Here is a 19,077-nt window from a genome sequence, read left to right as displayed (position 1 = left end):
TTGAGATTACGAACTAGAAATGCAAATGCAATTCCAAAAAAAGTGGTTGAAAGTGGATATTTATATTTAATTTAAAACGTTACAAATGTTTATTCCTGCATGCAGATGAAGCCGGATGATCAGACGATAGACCAGCTTATGGTGCATGCAGGGAATCAAGTAAATACACAGAGAGGGCGGCCCGACAAGTCACCTCGAGCTAAAGCTCTCGAAAATAGAGAGGGCGGCCCGACCTAGACATTGCCGAGCTAAAACTCTCTATAGAAAGCCCGTTGAGTCGAGCGGCCGAGAGAGAGTCAGCTTGCGATCAACTAAGCTTTTATACAAACTTAAGCCTAATAAATAAACATTACACTAAGCATTACATAAACTTTACTTAAACATTACTTAAACATAAGCATGAAACGCCGTGCTGCTACAGAAATTTAATTTAAATATTACACTTGTAAGACCACTGATTAGAACCCATCACAAATTTTTTTTCAATTTTTTTTTTTTTAACAAATTTTTTTATTGAAAATAACACTTAAGAGTGCGTTATTTCACTGCACGAGCCTTTGCATCTTAACAGCTGACTTTTGTCTGACATTGCGAATGTGGCGCCATCTATGCATATTTTTGGTACAAAACATTTATGGTCACTCTTTTTCTGTTAAAATGTTTTCAAAATCTCATTAATATCTAAAATTAAATAACAACGAATTTTGGCCAACAAAAGTGGTCGGCTGGACCATAGTGCATAGGGTCGGCAGTTCTACCGTAAAGCTGCCATTTTTTCTTACTTGACAGCCCAAACTTAAAAAACACAAAAAGAATAATTTTCTTATAAATTTGGTTGGAACTAGTTTTCTCTATAGAAAATATAGATAGGAAAGCGTAGTTTTTCATTTGTTGAAGAACTGTTGCTAGAAAAGCGTTCTTTAATGTAAAAAGCAAGACTAAAAGTCTTTTTAAGTGCCCATTTGAACTTTTGAATTAACAAAAACATAAATAAAAAACATTGTTATTCCACTCAGTAAATGCCCTACTCTCAATGTTATTTGCTGCTACGCACACACTCAAATGTTAAACATGTGTGCGTTTTGCTTATCACTGGGGTACTGTTTGTTTTTGGAAATAAACACTACCGCCAGCCTTACCATATGAATACGCCCGTTTATAGAAAGGGTTTTATTCTTCGCACTTAGTCTTTTATACTCTTTTGTGCTACAGAAACGATACTCCTCTGCCTAGGGTATTGGGGGGCAAACTCTTATTTCCTATAGCATGCGTGCATTGGGGGACTGACAGTGTGAGCACACTCAAATTGTGATCACACTTTTAGAAGTTTTCATTTGCTCCCATTTTGCATCAATTGACAGCTTAAGGGGACCCCCCCCATTCTCGATTTTAAATTTTGACGATTTTCAATGGGCTGGCAAATGAACATAAATTATTTTTTAGGGTTGTAACTGTGCTTACATATATTAAGACACAAAAAGGAAGAAAATCATTTCACAGAATTTTTTTTTGTTTTGTTTTTGTTGTTGTTTTTTGTGATCAAAGAAAAGCCCTTCTTTTCGGCGGCGCATGTGATTTCCGCTCACTGGAACATCTGAATCCAAAAACTCCAACGGGATTAGAAAAAGTACATGTTTGGCTCTCGTATGAACTAGGATTATTAACTTCGCTCAAAAATTAACAAAATGGCAGACCTTTGAAATTTTTTTTTTTTAATTTTCATTTTTTTCAGCCACAAATCGAGTTGAAAAGTAAAGAAGATCTTCACCGATTTGATTTATCCTAATTCATACGAGAGCTATATATGTATAGAATAACGTGTTAAAATTTGGAACCGATTGGATTAATAGTTTTTGAGTAACCTCATGCGCCAGTCGTAAAAACACTGTTTCGAGAAAAATGCGTTTAAAGTTTTGAGACGGCTCTCGCCGTCGCCTGAGGCTTCCACCATAAATCGGCTATATCTTCAAGAGTTTTTGAAATTTTTACTTGAAATTTTCAGGGAACCTTCTTGAATAGTTACAAGTTCGAATTAAATTTAAAAAAAAAATCGATTTTTTAAAACCGAGAATGGGGGGGGTCCCCTTAAACTTAAAAAAATGTTTTCCTGTTTTTTTTTTCTGAAATTTGGTTGGAACAAGTTTTCTCCATAGAAAAAATAGATAGGGAAGCGTAGTTTAAAATATTATTCAGACTATTCAAACTTTAGAATGAACGAAAAATGAAATAAAAAATACGTTTTTTCGCCCAGTAAATACTCGGCTGTCATTGTTTGTTGTTGCTACGCATACACTAAAATTTTAAACATGTTTGCGTTTTGCCATCCACTGGCCTAGGGCAAGGGCTGACAAAAACTGAGGGAGAACGCTAGAAATAAGAAAAACTAAAGAACGTGTCGGCAGCTCTTTGTTCTTTTTTCCATGACACTTCACTTGCTAAATCTTTTCAAGCATCTAAGCTGTTCCTGTCGGTATGGGGCGTTGCAACCAACGGGCTATCGAAGGGCAGGGGAAATGGGTATTTTTTATTATAACCCCGTTTCAGACTCGAGTTTCCTGGCCAAGTAATTCCGGGGCTGATCCTCGATAAGGTTCACGAAGACGATTCTATTTCACGAATGGCTCGTTCACCAGGTAGGCGAAAAAAAATCGTATGCAAGGTCGGAACGGCGTCAAACAACTACAACGGCTCCGATCCAGTCCGACTTTGATCATTTTTCATTTTCCATTTGTAGATTTTGCATTTTTTCATTTTCCGGGTGGGAGCGTAAAGTCAGGATGCAGACACAGAACGTCCTTTGTTGGTGAGGGAGGCAGCCGGAAATCGTGGGTGCGGGGGAGTCTTTCTTGCTTTCGGGGTTAGGTGTGGGCGTGCGTACATCAACTTCAGGGGGAGCCTCATTCTCAGAATCAGTCACATTCTCGTTTGTCGCAGGCAAATAATCTTAACAGCTAGTCGAGAAAGACGGGTCCAAGGTCTCAGGATGACCTGGCCAGTTGCTTGAATGGAGTGCCCACCGGCTTAGGTTTAAGTTGGCTACCCGTTCGGCAAGACGGTCCCTTTCTGACGTTACACTCATTGGTGCCATGAACAAAGAGGATTTTTTTAAAAACCCATAGCCGATAAAGACCTACTCTAGGCACCATGGCATTTACGAGCAATTTCTAGAAAAGTGACCACATACAAAAAAACGGCACCTAAGCATTTTTTTGCTCCATAGTTATAGTTACAATAGTTTTGCGACTACCGCGAAGCTTCAGCCGACTCTAATTCGCGTACTTTAATCCAACATGGCCTACGAATCGTCAAAACTATCAAACTAGACTAGAGGCAAAGCAAAGCAGAAGAAAGCAAAAAAACCGACATGGGTCTCTTATTTAGATGCCACTCCAACGCCACTCCATAACTTACGCGAGTGGGCGAGCTGAAACGAAAAGGACCATAGTGTGTCTTAAACCTGTTGAACCTTATTCAATCTCTAGCTATGCTACTGGATACGCACTTCCCTATATGCATTCCAAAAACAATAGATCTGTTCAATGAAAGCGCTCCTCTAACGAACTTCAAGCTAAAATTTAACAGGAAAACTCTCAGAAGTGGCTCAGATCGTGGATTGTGTCTGTGGCAGTCTTTATCCGTTATCGTTAGCACGAGCAAACTCGATAACTTACGCGAGTATCGATATTGCGGGAGTACATCTCCAACACACACTCTTTCTCGCCTAACAACTTCGACAACTTCGTTCTGGCGGGAATAACCTCGGACGAAACGAAATTTAACTCGATCCTAGCGTCAATTGGGTGTTGGGTGTTGGCCCGAATTGCCGATTCAACCAACCACGCACAGGAAAGTACGAAAATTTGAAGTCGTGAATTCTGGAAAGCTTCTGCGAAAGCGAACAAAAGAAAATCCATAAGTTAATAACGGAGCCCGACCTTGGTGACAAGCGCCCCGCACAACTGCTCAACGAGTAAAATGCACTCGCCACAAACAAAGTTTACGAATCTTTCTTGAAAGCACTGTGGCTGCAGCGCTTACCAACACAAGTTCAAGCGATCTTGCAAACATCGGACGCCAGCCTAGCAAACTTAGCTAAGTTGGCAGACAAAGTGATGGCAGTCGGTGATTTTCATCAGGTACGCACCGTCGAACCCAAGTCGGCGCCAACCAGCAGCGCCGTTTTCGACGATTGAACAATAAATCAACGCGCTGTTCAAAAACCGTTCTTGCAAGAACAGCTTGCGAACCGATCGCAACAGTGTCATAACTGCAGACATGTGTTGGTACCGCAGTGTTGGTTTGGCAACGCCGCCAAAAAATGTCGCCAACCATGCTTTTTTTCATCCGAACCAAAAAACTAAAACAGTCTTCGGTTTCGGCAGACAAATACGAAGAACACCACAACACAATTGCCCGCCTCGCCATCAACGACAATTTCTCCAAAACGCAGTTTCTCATCGACACCGGCGCCGCCATTTCAGTGATGCCACCCTGCAAAAACGCAAAAACTATGCTCACTCCAAAGCTTCTTTCCCCGCCAATGGCACGAAAATACAAACCTATGGAGAAAAACGCATAGCATTGTCACTGGGATTGCGACGAAACTTCGTTTGAACCTTCGTGATAGCTGACGTCAACTGCGCTATCACTAGATCCGATTTTCTTCAACATTTCCACTTACTAATCGATATGATATGACGCAAATTCATCGATCGAACTACGCTGCTCGAAACAAAATGTCACGCGCTTCAACGGAAAATCAACGCAATTTTATCCTACGACACGATTAACCAATAAGCTAGATTGCTTCACGAATATCGCGATCTCGCAACGATCAACTCGAATCGGCTGCCAGCAACATCCAACGGCCCGCCTACTCTAGCTCGCGCCCGACAAACACAAAGCTGGACAATCCGAGTTCTCCTACCTCATCGAGAAAGAAATATGCCGTCCCTTAAATAGCAACTGGTCCACCCCATTTACCTGGTAAAGAAAGCAAATGAAGGGTGGCGACCGTGTGGCGACTACTGAGTAATGAACAACGTAACAGTGCCGGATCAATATCAGATTCCGTACATACTGGATGTAACGAGGTAAGAAAATATTTTCGAAAATCAACCTGCAAAAAAGCGTATCACCATATTCCTGTCGAACCACAAGATATTTCCAAAAAAGCAATTATCACGCCTTTTGGGCTATTCGAATTATCCAAGGCAATAAAAAGTACGACAAAACCCCGATTCTTTGGTCTACAGAAGCCGACCACGCATTCACCGCCTGCAAGAACGAGCTCGTAAACTAGAGGTCTGAAGGAATACATTCTTATTGCCTCAGCCATAGAATACATTCGAATGGAATAGAATGAATGAGTGCAAGAGACACAACAAATTGAGTGAGAAGGAGTGAGAGAGTAAGAGAGCATTATAACTCATGGGCATTCTGTTGCTTTGAAATTAAGTGAATTGGGGTGGGAAGTAAGAAGAGTGCTTTTGGAATGAGGAATGCAGCCGAATGTTTTTAACACACTCTATGCATTCATTTATTTTCTTTTGTTGACCAAAACGCTTCTTTAATACTTCTTTAATAATGAAGGAATTGACCGAAAGTTGAATTATTTTATGAAAATGAATCTTAAATCTTCTTTAATTATTTATTAAATCTTTCATAATTTATTAAATTAATTAATTAAATAATTATTATTATAATTTAATTATTATGAAAGTGTTTTTTTACTTATGGTTTTTAACTGTTTTTATTATTTTCTTAGTTTTTTTTGTTTATTTTTTTAAGTTTTTCCAAATTAAATTATTTTACAACATTTTTTTAGCGGCAAAATTTCGCTGGGAAATTGTTTATTAATAAATATGGAAATTATTTTTATATTCTTATAATTAAAACTAGCAGTACCCTGCCACGTTTCGCTGTGGCATATTGTGGTTGCACGCATAAGAAATAAGTCAAACAAAAAAGAATAATTTTCAAATTCATTTAATTCTGTAATACTTGTGGGTATACAATATTCTTTGTTTCTCCATTCTCCGCGTAAATATAAAGATTATTTGGTTTTCCGACACGGGAACACGCAACATATAATTGTCCGTGTGAAAAACAATCTTCATCCAAATCCAAACCACAAAACTCCAGAGATTGACCTTGGGCTTTATTTATGGTCATTGCGAACGCCAAACGAATGGGAAACTGCAATCTCTTGAACTGGAACGGTGTATCAGTCGGGAACATAGGAATCCTAGGAATGAGGACATCTTCACGTAATGTTTAATTTCGTAATGTTGGATTGACTGGGATTGACATATGACTGGAGATCATGACTGTTGTAATTCTGCTAACGGCGCAAATCCACATCAAATGTTGCAGTCGTAGTTCAGGCAGGTGCTGGCATTCCCAATTGACTTAGCACTTTATTTGCAATAGCTAAGCACTTGTCTTCAATCCTTATCCCTAAGTTTCATTGTAAATTTCTTCTGTCAACTCCATGGTCATGTCAGAATTTTCTAGACGTACTCTGTGCAAAATATCCTCAGCCATATGCGAACGATATCTTTCCCATAACTCTGTTGGAGATGAAGGGAAGCAAGCAGTCAATATGATTGCAAACAATGAGCAAATTTGGTGCGGATGTGCCGTGTTGCACGCATGATGAATGCAGTGTCACTGCTTGGCCGATCACGGGAATGCCTTATAACACTCAGATAGGACAGTTGTTGAAGTGATGTGGTGTGTAACGAGCGTTTTATTCTACAAGACAATTGTTCTTAACCTGATACATAATTATGTAATAACATAATTATAATTACTTATCCTACATACCGCAGTTTCTCTTCCCCTTTCTGTGATGGCGCAAATCGATGTGCTTTATCCGCCAAATATTGTGCTCCTTTTTACCCGATTTTAGTGCGACCAAATAACCAAAACTAAATACTAGACTTCATAAAAATACTGACTTCATAAAAATCCTGACTATCGATAGCCTAATCCGTTCCGCGACATCCCCACCCCCGTGAAGCAGCCGCATTCACCACGTCCAGGACAGCTAGCTTCGAAGCGGGGCGCATAGTCGTCTTGGCTCGATCGGTAGTCCGCACCGCTGCTCGACGAGGTACTCCATCCTACCCGGTGAACACCGTCGTGGAAGACGCCTCGTTTCCATTCCCTTCGTGGTATGGCTGGATCGCAGATGAATACCAGGTCTCCTCGACGGATGGGCTCGACGCGCTTGCACCATTTCTCCCTGCGCACAAGAGTTGGCAGGTACTCATGCACCCAACGCTTCCAGAAGCGATCGCGCATCATCCTTGCTATGCGCCACTGCTTTCTAGTAGCGGATCTCACGGGCTTCTGTCCATCATCCTTGGGGAGATCTGGGATATCCGATGCTCCTTTCAGCAAATCGTTAGGCGTCAGTGGAGCCTCCTGGTCCACCGTCACCGGTAGATGAGAGAGCGGACGAGAGTTTACGATGCTCTCCGCCTCTATCAGCAGGTTCTCCAGTACATGCTCCTTGGGCGCGAGCTCCTTCATTGTGTGCGCCAGCACCTTCTTCACGCACTGCACCATCCTCTCCCAGGCACCTCCTTCAGCTAGGTTCGCCGGGCAGTTGAAGATCCATTCGACTCCCTTAGACGACAGCTCGCCCTGGATCTGTGCAGGCTGAACACTTCGCTGAACCTCTTGGCCTCGCGGTCGGCTCCAACGAAGTTCTTCCCATTGTCGCTCCTTATCCTGACCACTGGTCCACGGCGGGTCATGAAGTTCCTGATGGCGATTATGCAGGAGTCGGTGGACAAATCGTGAGCCATCTCCAAGTGGATAGCCCTCGTGGTCAGGCACGTAAACAGTGCCACCCACCTCTTCTCTGTGCGACGTCTAATTGTCACAAAGAGCGGCCCAAAGTAATCCAGGCCAGTAGACTTAAATAGCCATCCGTTGGCCTCTCGTCGATCCGCAAGCAGGGGGCCCATCTCGGGCTGTGTGGGTCGTGCCTTCCGCAGCTTGCAAACGTTGCATTTGCTCACCACCCTCCGTAGCAGTCTCCACAAGTTCGTTATCCAGAACTTGCTCCGAATCGATCCGATCATCGCCTCCGTGTTTTGGTGGCACATCTTTTCGTGGTGTTGCTGCACGATCATCTCTGCCAGCGCCTCCTCGTGAGACAGTATGATCGGCCGACGTGCGTTGTATGGCACACACGTCGCGTCGTCGATCCTTCCACTGGCTCTCAATACTCCGTCCTCGTCAAGGTATGGGGACAGTCCGTGCAGTCGGCTGTTCTTGGCGACGTTTCCTTGGCTGTCCTCAGCAAACACTTCTCGCTGCGACTGCCGTATCAATGCGCGCTCTGCTTCAGCGCACTCCATCGCGGTCAATCCGTAGACCTCTTCATCGCGACGTATTCCACGGCATCGTCGAACAAATCTGAGCGCCCACGCAGTCGTCCTCACCAGTCGATTATAGCTGGAGAACCTCTGCAGGGATATAAAGTTTACCGTGACCAAGGCAAACTCACATTTCATTTCCTCGTCGTCGGTCGTCGGAGGAATCCAGTCCTCGCTCGATCTCGGCCAGCTCTCCTCTGGTCCTCGTAGAAACGGCGGTCCGCTTAGCCATCGCGAACCGATGCTCAGGTCCACGGCCTTGCGCGGCCTTGTCGCGTCATCCGGCACGTTTTCGGCGGACGGGATCCATCTCCACTGGGACGCCTCTGTCGATTCCAAAATCTCCGCCACCCGGTTTCCGACAAACTGTTTGTATCTCCGGTGGGTGTTGCTTATCCAGTGCAACACAGTCTTGGAGTCCGTCCATAGCGCACAGTTGCTGATCGCCACACCGTGCTCCTGCTTGACGGTGTCCATCAATCTCGTGCCCAATACCGCTGCTTGGAGTTCCAGTCGCGGGATCGACATGGTCCTCATCGGGGCGCATTTCGTTTTGGAGCTTATGAAGTGCGCCTGCACGTCTCCGTTCTCGTACGTGGCCCGCCAGTAGGCCGCTGCTGCGAACGCCGATTGACTGGAGTCCACGAAGATGTGCAGCTGTAGCGTCCGCACTCGTCCGCCGCCAAAGTAGTGGCGCGGGCATCGGAACTCCTGGATCCGACTCATCCCTTGCCGCCAATCCTCGAAGGCTGCGGCCAATTCATCCGGTAGCGGCTCGTCCCAGTTGACTCCTCTCCGCCAAATCTCCCTCAGCAGCAGTTTGGCAGTCACCATGTAGCAGCTCAGGAACCCAATCGGGTCAAACGTAGACATCACCAAGCTTAGGAACTCCCTCTTGGTAGGGACTCGTTCCCCCGTCATCACGTTCCTCGGGACTCGATGGTACTTGACGCCGAACTTGAACTCATCGGTAGCCGGCTGCCAGTACATCCCAAGCACCTTCTCCTCAGCTTCGGTCCATCCGACGCTGGCGATGGACTCAAGTGGGTTCAGCGCTCTGACCACACTTGCCGAACTGGAGGTAAATCGGCACAAATCAAAACCTGCTTCAGCGTGAATTTCTCTCACCCGTGTCGAGATGGCGATAGCTTCGTCCTCGCTGGAGAAACTGTCGACGTAGTCATCCACGTAGTGGTATTCGTTGATGGCCAGGGCTGCTCGCGGGTCCGTGCTGCTATACCGCAAGGCATTCACGGTCTTCACGTAGTCCGCCGAACATGGTGAGCAGGCCGCTCCGAACGTCATTACTGCCATCTCGTATACGTCCGGCTCTCGCTGGTCGTCTCCGTCTCACCACAGAAACCTCTGGGCGCATCTGTCCTTCGGCTGCATCAGTACCTGATGAAACATCTCCTTGATGTCTGCACAAACTCCAACCGCTCCTTCTCGAAAATGGAAGAGCACTGCTGGGAGGGGCTTGTAGCGCTGTGGGCCTTTCAGTAGCGCTGAATTCAAAGACACACCGTCCACCTTGGCAGCCGCATCGAAAACCAGCCGGATTTTCCCAGGCTTGTTCGGGTTTTCCACTCCGAAGTGTGGCAGGTACCACACTTTGCCCTCCTGAAACCTCTGGACTTCCTGGGCCTCCAGTCGTCGTGCGTATCCCTTCTTGACATAATCGTCCATTATCCGGATGTAAGCCGACGCGAAGTCCACATCGTCACGGGTAGAATCCTGAACAGCAGGTGGCATCCAATTGAGTCAATGTTGAGGTTTCGGTGCGGCAACTCCTGGCGATCGTATGCCGATCGCCCTTCATCCCGCTCACGTCGCGCGTCTACAATTGCGGCCGACGTAGGATGGTTCCTTTCGCTGGAATCCACTGACCGTGGCACTCCCCTCCGATTGTTGCCGTCTCTGTACGGCTGTCGGTCCTGATCCCTCCTGTGGCCCCCATCTGCGACTGGCGGCCGTTTGGATCGTTCAGGTACTTCGTGGAGCAGGTGGTGATGCCTCATCTGGCATCCGAGGACGTTGCATCCGCGGCTCTTCCTGCAGAACCGGGACATGTGTCCGGGCTCCAGGCACGAGAAGCACAGTTGTCGCTTCCTCGCGGACTCGATCCGTGTCGTTGTAGAGGCGCTGATGAAGTCCTTGCATTCCCTGACCTGGTGCTGTCCCTCGCATATAGGGCAGCATCTGGGGCGGTCGACATATTGCTCCTCCTCGCGAACACTATTTGCGTGCAGAATCCTTCGCTTCGGTTGTTCCCTGGCTCCGGCGTCCGTGACAGTGCACACCAGTTTGGCGAATTCATGGAGCCACTCGCTCAGGTGCGCCACCGTCGGATACGGCTGTATCGTGGCCGCGTGCCTTCCGCAGTCCAACCTCTTGCTTAGCGGCAACTTGGCTATCAGCTCCTCCATTAGGGTTGGGTTGGCTAGGTGCTGGCTGCCGGTCGCGGTCGACTGCAGGAACGCTGACAGGTTGCTAACCTTCGTCGCGAACGGCACGATCCTCACGATGTTGGCCTCCTGAATCGGCTGCACTTCGCGCACGCTCTCCAATTGGCTGCGGATCAGTTGCTCCGGGCGTCCATACCGGAATCGTAGCTGCTCCATAACAGCTTGTACGTTGCTGGGATGGATGAGCAACGACTTCACTGTTTCGCGAGCCTCTCCCTTCAGGGCTTTCACTAGCCTCTGGTTGTTCTCCAACTCGGTGCACTGGTAGGCTGCAGTTGTCTCCGTGAACGCACACAGGAATATTGGCCATTCCTCTGGCTGACCCTCGAAATCGGGAAGATCAGGTAGTCTGCATGGCGTCCATCCTTGTATGCTTGTCGTCGGCGCTCCATATGATATGGGTGATGGCGCAGGTACCTCTGGGTGAACATAACCTAGCACCGGCTGTGCTGCGGCGGTCACACAAGATGGCGGAGAATAGCCCAGTATTGTTGTTGTTGACACAGATTGCCCGTTTGCCCAATGGCCGCCAAGCGTCGGCGCCAAATTCGCACTCCATTGTGGCGGCAAATTGCGTGGCGTCCATCCTTGTATGCTTGTCGTCGGCGCTCCATATGATATGGGCGATGGCGCAGGTACCTCTGGGTGAACATAACCTAGCACCGGCTGTGCTGCGGCGGTCACACAAGATGGCGGAGAATAGCCCAGTATTGTTGTTGTTGACACAGGTTGCCCGTTTGGCCGCCAAGCGTCGGCGCCAAATTCGCACTCCATTGTGGCGGCAACTGCAGCGATGGCGTCACTCCGAGATCCGTTTGCAGATTGTCCCTCATCTGCCTGGGCAGGTTTTCGCTCAAACTCTGCCGTGGCGCTGCTCCATGATGTGGCAGCGTTCCACTCGAACATGGCGGTGTATTCGCTGCACCGCTCACTCCAACGCCGCGTGCCCCGATTCCAACGGGATCTCTGGCGGCCTCTGCTTTTCCTCCACTTGCTCTTGCCTTCGCCAGCTCTGACTCCAGACGTGCGATCCTTTCCATTAAGGTCGCCACCACAGTTGTGGAATCCGTAGTCTGCCCCGTCGCTTCGGGCTGCAGGTTACTTGCCGCTTTCCTGGCGGCTGTTCCACTTTCCTTCGGAGTCTGTGGCCTCTGCCGATCACCAGCCACACTCGCAGAGCTGGTCGCGGTGCCAGTTGCTGTGGCCGTGGTGGTCGCAGTTGCGGGAACGCCCGAGGCTTCCAGCCTGGGGCTCCGCCTGGGTGAGTGCTTCGTGGGCATCATCTTGCAGAGTGCGAATAAAAGAATTTGTCACCGCTTGGCCGATCACGGGAATGCCTTATAACACTCAGATAGGACAGTTGTTGAAGTGATGTGGTGTGTAACGAGCGTTTTATTCTACAAGACAATTGTTCTTAACCTGATACATAATTACTTATCCTACATACCGCAGTTTCTCTTCCCCTTTCTGTGATGGCGCAAATCGATGTGCTTTATCCGCCAAATATTGTGTTCCATTTTACCCGATTTTAGTGCGACCAAATAACCTAAACTAAATACTAGACTTCATAAAAATACTGACTTCATAAAAATCCTGACTATCGATAGCCTAATCCGTTCCGCGACATGCAGATATCCCACTGTTGGTCGTTCTCCAACAAATTTAATGCTTGGCACGCACTGCGGAAGGTGGCATGTGTGATGCCGTTGAGATTTGTCAAATCTGAAGGCAATCAGAGTTGTCGCAGGCGGATTCAGGACTCTTTCTTATACATTTCGTTCGGTGAAATAGACACGTTGACCATTCTCCAAATCGACTGCCAAGTGAACTACAGCTGGATAGCGTTCATGAATGGGGAACGAAAAAATTCGCCGTGCAGCTTCGTTGCTGCTTATGTATCTTCCAGCCTGGTATTGAGAGATTTCATTGACAACTCGTACTGCTGTCACCATTTTCTGCCTGAACACCAAAAACTGCCATATCGCTGCCATTATTCACGTACTTACAAATATATTTAATCGATTTCACGGAATTGCACTATTCTACGTTGATGTGCGCTTTGTATGATTTTGACAATAGGGGTGAGTATGGAACCACCGAACGATTGTCTACCTCAATATCACCAATTCTCATGTTTAACAATGCCGAAGTCCCGCCATCTTTAGACATATCCTATACAGAGGATATCCATCGTTCCCTGTTACGGTGTTGGCTGCAAATGCTCGAGGATATCGCTTGGAACACTTCCCGTCTACCATGCATGGTGAACTTGGGTTGAGGGTACCACATGGGCCATGGATCATGTTCTTGATGACAACTGCATGCAAATTCGTATCAACCTCGGCCCGTGGAATCTCAGCGCATATCACATCTTCGATTTCGTCTGGAGTAATTTTATCATATAGCCAGATTAGTATGTGCGCATGCGGCAATCCTCTCTTCTGTCATTCTACTGAATACATCCAGCACCGCACAGATCCAAAAACTCCATGTTTCACAATGAAATCCATCAGTGACTTGAGCTTTTGTCTGAAAACACGGGCTGTGATGTCATGCCTATCCGTAGACGATTGTCCAGGAAATAACAGCTGCACTATCTCGTCCCACGCTAGATGGCATGTGAAGGTGATAAATAAGTCTGGACGCCGTAGCAACGAACGTATGCCATGGCATCTTGAGCATATTCCTGCATGTGGCGTGGACTACCGATGTATGAGGATGGCAAAATCGTGAGTTTTCCAACGATTGTTGTGTTACGGTCATTCATCACAGCATCCCGTAAATGGGTATATTCCTCGGACCGAAGTTTCGTCTGATTCAATCGGAGGAACAGCAAACGTTCTGTTTCAATTTTGGCATACATATCGACAATGTACTGATGAAAAAACTGACGACATTTCAATATATGATTGTCATCGGTCCTCCGAACCATTAATCGGTATGAGTAAAAGTTCATCGCGCTGCACTTTTTATTCGTTTCTACACCATTGACTGGATCTACCATCCTCACATTGAAATCGAAACAACGGTGAGTTTCTGCGACGTTTACCAATCGATCGTTTCGTCGATGTAGAACAATATCTCGAGGTTGGAACTGATTCCCGACTATGACAATTGCCACTTCGTCTATAGTTGGAGCATTGTATCTCCTGATATGTTCTTCAGCAGGCGTTTTGTCTGCATGAATGACAATTTTATAAGTATCCGAAGGCATCATATCGATTGCTGTTTTGAACAAACGCACCAAATGGTTCCGTTCGTGAAAAAGCTTCTGCAGCTGCGAAATAATGGGCTTCTTCACCGAGGTATTGATTCCATAACGTGCATCGACTTCAGCTCCGTCATCACCAATAAAATACATTTGAAGAAATTTGTGTTCGCTGTCTGAGAACGGAAACAGGGAACCAGCTTTGTGATAGATTTGTCCTTTGATTTTAAAAGTTGGCATGAATTGCGCAGTTATAATTTCCGCACCAAATGACGTCATTTGGAAGCAAGAGTTGTATTTCCTAATGTTCGACAGGAAATGCTTCGATTCAGCAGTAGATCCAGCTAATAGAGAGTGCAGAGGCTCTGGTGGTTCGTTGTTGAATTTGAGAGTCTGACAGTGTGTGCAGACCTGATTCATCCGGCCAATAACGACATTGCGATTCGAGCTGTAATCAACAGTTGGATTATATCGGAATGCAAGACGATGCAAGACGATTGTATTGCAGGTTTCGATCTGTTGCAAGCTGTAAACGCGCTTCAGCTACCCTTGCCCTGTCGCATTCATTATTTTGAGACCGAATCAAATCGATTGCTGCAGAACGCGACTGCCTAACTCTCAATCGTGTTCGCTCAAGCCTAGCTGCTCGCGTTTCTGCTGTCTCCGCGTTGTGCATCCGCATGGCTCTCAGCCGCTCAGTCTCTCGAATGCACAGTGGTCGGTTTCATAGGCCAAAAATAAAAAATTAAAAGTTTGAAATTTGCCGCTTTAATTTTATGAACTGGTTCGAAATAGAACAATGAATAGAACGACAAAAGAATTTTTTCATTCCATCGTTCTTAAGCGCTACGAATAGCGAGAGAAAAGAGACAATAAGAACACGTGGAAATCGCAGCGCACGCAGCTTAAAATTTTGCTCTTTGGAAGATCTTAAAAACCAGATTAAATCGCGTTTAATCGCCATAAAGTGTAATAAATTACCAAAAGCAAGGTATGCGCTGTGTATTTATGTTATTTGTATGAAATAATATGTTGCATTATTGTTTTAAGTGATGTGTGAGTGATGTGTTTTTCTTCATATGTTGCTTTCAGTTGGACAACAAGTTGTTACGCGTGCGTACGCGTAAAACAAAACTTGATTGTTAATATTAGTGAATGTATGCTTAATCTATGTTTTCAATTTCAGCTGCCACCTGTTGCCCCTCTTAGTGCTATGCGATTTTTTGTGAAGCCTTGCTTGTCATCGTTTACTTGAGCGTGTTATGAATGCGATGAAAGGAGTAAACGAAGCAATGTGCATTTGTGTTTCGTTGTATATGTTGTATTCTATTTATTGTTTCTGTTTCTTATTGTTATTGTTTCTATTTATAATGTTCTTTAGATGCAATAAAAATCTAAAACAAAGTCTCAAGCCTCTATCTTCAAAAATACCAAAGTTTGTATTTATACCAAATACCATTTCCGATCGTTCAGTTATATGGCAGCTATAAGATATAGTCGGCCGATCCTTATGAGGTCGTGTTATTTTGTCAAATATAGCCTTCGTACAAAAACTGAACTCTCTAACTGTAAAAACACCAAAGTTAGAGCATTTCCGATCAATCAGTTTAATGGCAGCTATATGATATAGTTGCCCGATCTGGCTGATTTTAACATATTATCTTAGAATAAAAATAAAAATATTTTGTGCCAAGTTTCAAGTCCCTACTTTGATTAGAAGTATTTTTGGCCGCTCTTTTCATACAAGCCGGACCACTGTGGAATGGAGGCCCGCTCTTCGTCAGTCCTATTTGAAATGTTACGTCTTTTTGCTTTTGTATTGCGAGTAAGACGACCAAAATTCGACTTCTTGGGTGGCATGACTTCGTTTCTAATGACTTCGTTTCTGACATTTTGACATTTTCATTTGACATTTTCTTCTTAGCTGCTGCCTAAATAGAAAAGTAGGGGCACGGGGAAACGCGAAAAAAACTGATATATTCGCAAACGCAGATAAGCTATCAACATCAAAAGTAGACACAAACCGAGCTGGAACCTCAACGCATGTTGGGTAAAAATTTGGGCTTAAACGGTTCAGAACTTTTCAAGTCTATAAATGACGTAGATACGAACAGAGCATTTTTATATATATAGATATGTAAAATAAAATGTACCACATAACAATGAATATTTCTGAAAAAACAATGACTTACTTCCACTTTGGAAATTTTTTATTATCAGCGTTAAAAAACGCACACACGTTTAAAATGTATGTGTATGTGCAGCAGAGAAAAAAAATTAGAGCAGAGCATTCACTGAGCGAAAAAAAATTTAGTTTTTTATTTGATATTTCGTTACATCAAAAGTTGCTTCCCTATCTAAATTTTCTATGGAGAAAACTTTTTCTAACCCAACCCCCACTGCCTTACACCATAGCTCGCAAATAACTGTTAACTTTTTATACCCTTGCAGAGGGTATTATAACTTTGCTCAAAAGTGTGCAACGCAGTGAAGGAGACATCTCCGACCCTATAAAGTATATATTTTCTTGATCAGGATCACCTCCTGAGTTGATATAAGCATGTCCGTCTGTCCATCCGTCCGTCCGTCTGTCCGTCTGTCTGTTTTTACGCAAACTAATCTCTCAGTTTTAAAGCTATCATCTTGAAACTTTACCCACACCCTTCTTTCCTTCGCACGCAGTATATAAGTCGGAACGACCGGGATGTGCCGACTTTATCCTATAGCTGCCATATAACTAATTGATCGGAAATTATATAACTTTGTTGTTTTTAGAGTCAGAGAGTTCAAATGAGAGAGCTATTTTACATGAGAGCTATTTTTGGCAAAGTCATACGACATGCCAAATTTCATAAGGATCGGTCGACTCTATCTTATAGCTGCCATACGACTATGGCATTGAGTTACAAAGGCAAATGAAATAAAATCCACTAACTTTCACATACATACATACATACAAAAAAGACTTTTTGAATCGTCTCACAAAGTCAAATGGTTCTGGAAAGAACAGAGCGAAAAGTAATAAAAAAATATTGCTCGTCAAAGCAAACGGTTGCTCTCAGACTTTTTGCTCAAGGTCTCCTTGAACAACACTTATTTTGAGACCCCAGCAATCGGTTATTTGCGAGTTATGTTTTATACCGATTCGTCCTACATCTTATCTGCTCTAGAAAATATCAAAAGGCTTCACTTAAAATCCACTATTATCCCAACCTTCGATTAAACGCATAACATGACAACAAAAAGGGTACATCTATAAAAACGGACCTTTACCAATCTCACAGAAAGAAGGTGCCCGTGTGACATTTACCTTAGCACTGGCTAGTGATAACACATGCTAGGAGAATTTTCACATCAGCCGTTATGCTTAGTTGCTGGGTATCCTACGTCATAGCTCAAATCACCAGTTCACCATCCGGTCCGACCCATCGGGTAAGGACAGACCTACTCTTAATATACTCGCCAATATTTTCATGTCGGTTTATTGTTTCATTGTACTGTATAACAAGAAATCCCAACTCTTTTTAAAACAAAAGGGCACAAGAAGTAAGCTGCCAAGGGGAGTTTTGGGGTAGTGTGTGGAGTTATATCAAGCAGGATTATAAGCATCAAGAGAAATATAAAGGCAACCCGGGACGAGTTCTTTAAAGAAGCTTGAAGTGTTAAATTGGAGGAAAGTTTTTGGAGAGTCTGACAGCCCAAAGGAAGTTTCAAATCTAGTTCGAGAGTTTGGCGAGTTCCCTAGGAAGGTTAGAGTTGGGCAATTGCCAAACCATGGCCTTGCCACGAAGCATACAAACGGACCGTTCAGGCGTACGCATTACTGAATTTTAGGGGTAGGGCGTGGCCGACTTGGGAACTCAAGCCCGGCAAGGAACCCGACTGGGGAAACTACGGTCCAGTTAAGGTTCGCTGGTCTGTAGCCACACTGATTCTCTAGCGTAAATGGGCTGCGAGGCGAGTATCAGGCCCGCCACGAACCTCACAGTGCATATCTATGCATACAGCGTACAGCTTTGGTACCTGGCAACTGTGTTCACGGGGACCAGATTCGAACATTCGTAGATCCGTTTGTGTGTCCTGAAAGGTTGGAAGGCCCTTCGTCCGGCTGCCAGGCATCAAAGCTTCATATCTTTCCGGCATACGTTAGAATGATGTGTATCCTGGCGACCGAGTGGCATGACAGCCGTTGAAGCAGTAGAAGAGACACGTAGAACCAAGGAACTCGAGCGCGCAAGTCCGAACGATGGGAACTATGAACTGATTGTGGCGAACGGCACATGTTGAGCGCGGAAGGACAAGCGCTGAAACCGGAGACGAGCGGAGAAAGTCGCCAATATTTTCATGTCGGTTTATTGTTTCATTGTACTGTATAACAGCCACGAAGGTACAGCCACGATCTGATGGAGAATCAGAGTACGTTGTAATTAATTCACTGTGAATAATCAAGGCCTTTAAACGGGAATATATTTAGTAAAGCTCTTTTTTTTTATATCTGGGCTCGGGCAATCGCGTGGAATCTATGAATTTGATGGAACGCTCCTATAAACTCTTTTTTTAAATAATAAAAGTTAATAAGACTTACTTCTTTCCATTCAAAAGGAAGAAAAAAAATCCAATAGAGACATATAGATATCACCATCAAAATTAATATAATGTTTTGGTATTCCATGCTTACAGAATTAATCATATTTTTTAAACCACGCAAAGCAACTTCCATTTAATCTGAAAATAAATAAACTGATGTACAAAAAACCAAAACCAGAATTTGAGACACCTAATGTTTCTAGTGATAATGCGTTAAATATTTTTGTAACGGACCTCACTGAGAAGCCTAATTTCTTAGTGTGTTCAAGAAGGTAAGATAGGTATTGTATTACTTAGGTATTATTTTACTAAGGTATTATTTTATACTTTATTATTCTTACAGCAAAAAGTGCTTGATTTACCAAACAGGGGCCAATGGGGGCGTTGAAGTCACGAGACAAAATATGTTCCGTGCCGCGGCAGG

The 19,077-nt window shown here is 44.8% G+C and overlaps 1 protein-coding gene across 1 annotated transcript in view; it reads right to left on the bottom strand.

Moving 5' to 3' along the window:
• Positions 1-18,771, bottom strand: part of nvd (cholesterol 7-desaturase nvd) — a 121,417-nt gene extending 102,646 nt beyond the window's left edge. Inside the window, exon 1 of the mRNA XM_070279921.1 lies at positions 18,745-18,771. Coding sequence (XP_070136022.1) covers positions 18,745-18,756 — 12 coding nt within the window. The 5' untranslated portion in view covers positions 18,757-18,771. The remainder of the gene's footprint in view (positions 1-18,744) is intronic.
• Positions 18,772-19,077: the final 306 nt, after the last annotated feature.

This window comes from Drosophila bipectinata, chromosome 3L, assembly GCF_030179905.1.
Source record: "Drosophila bipectinata strain 14024-0381.07 chromosome 3L, DbipHiC1v2, whole genome shotgun sequence".
Classification (NCBI taxonomy): domain Eukaryota; kingdom Metazoa; phylum Arthropoda; class Insecta; order Diptera; family Drosophilidae; genus Drosophila; species Drosophila bipectinata.
Note: the sequence above shows the minus strand (reverse complement) of the source record. Positions and strands in the feature narration are given on the sequence as shown.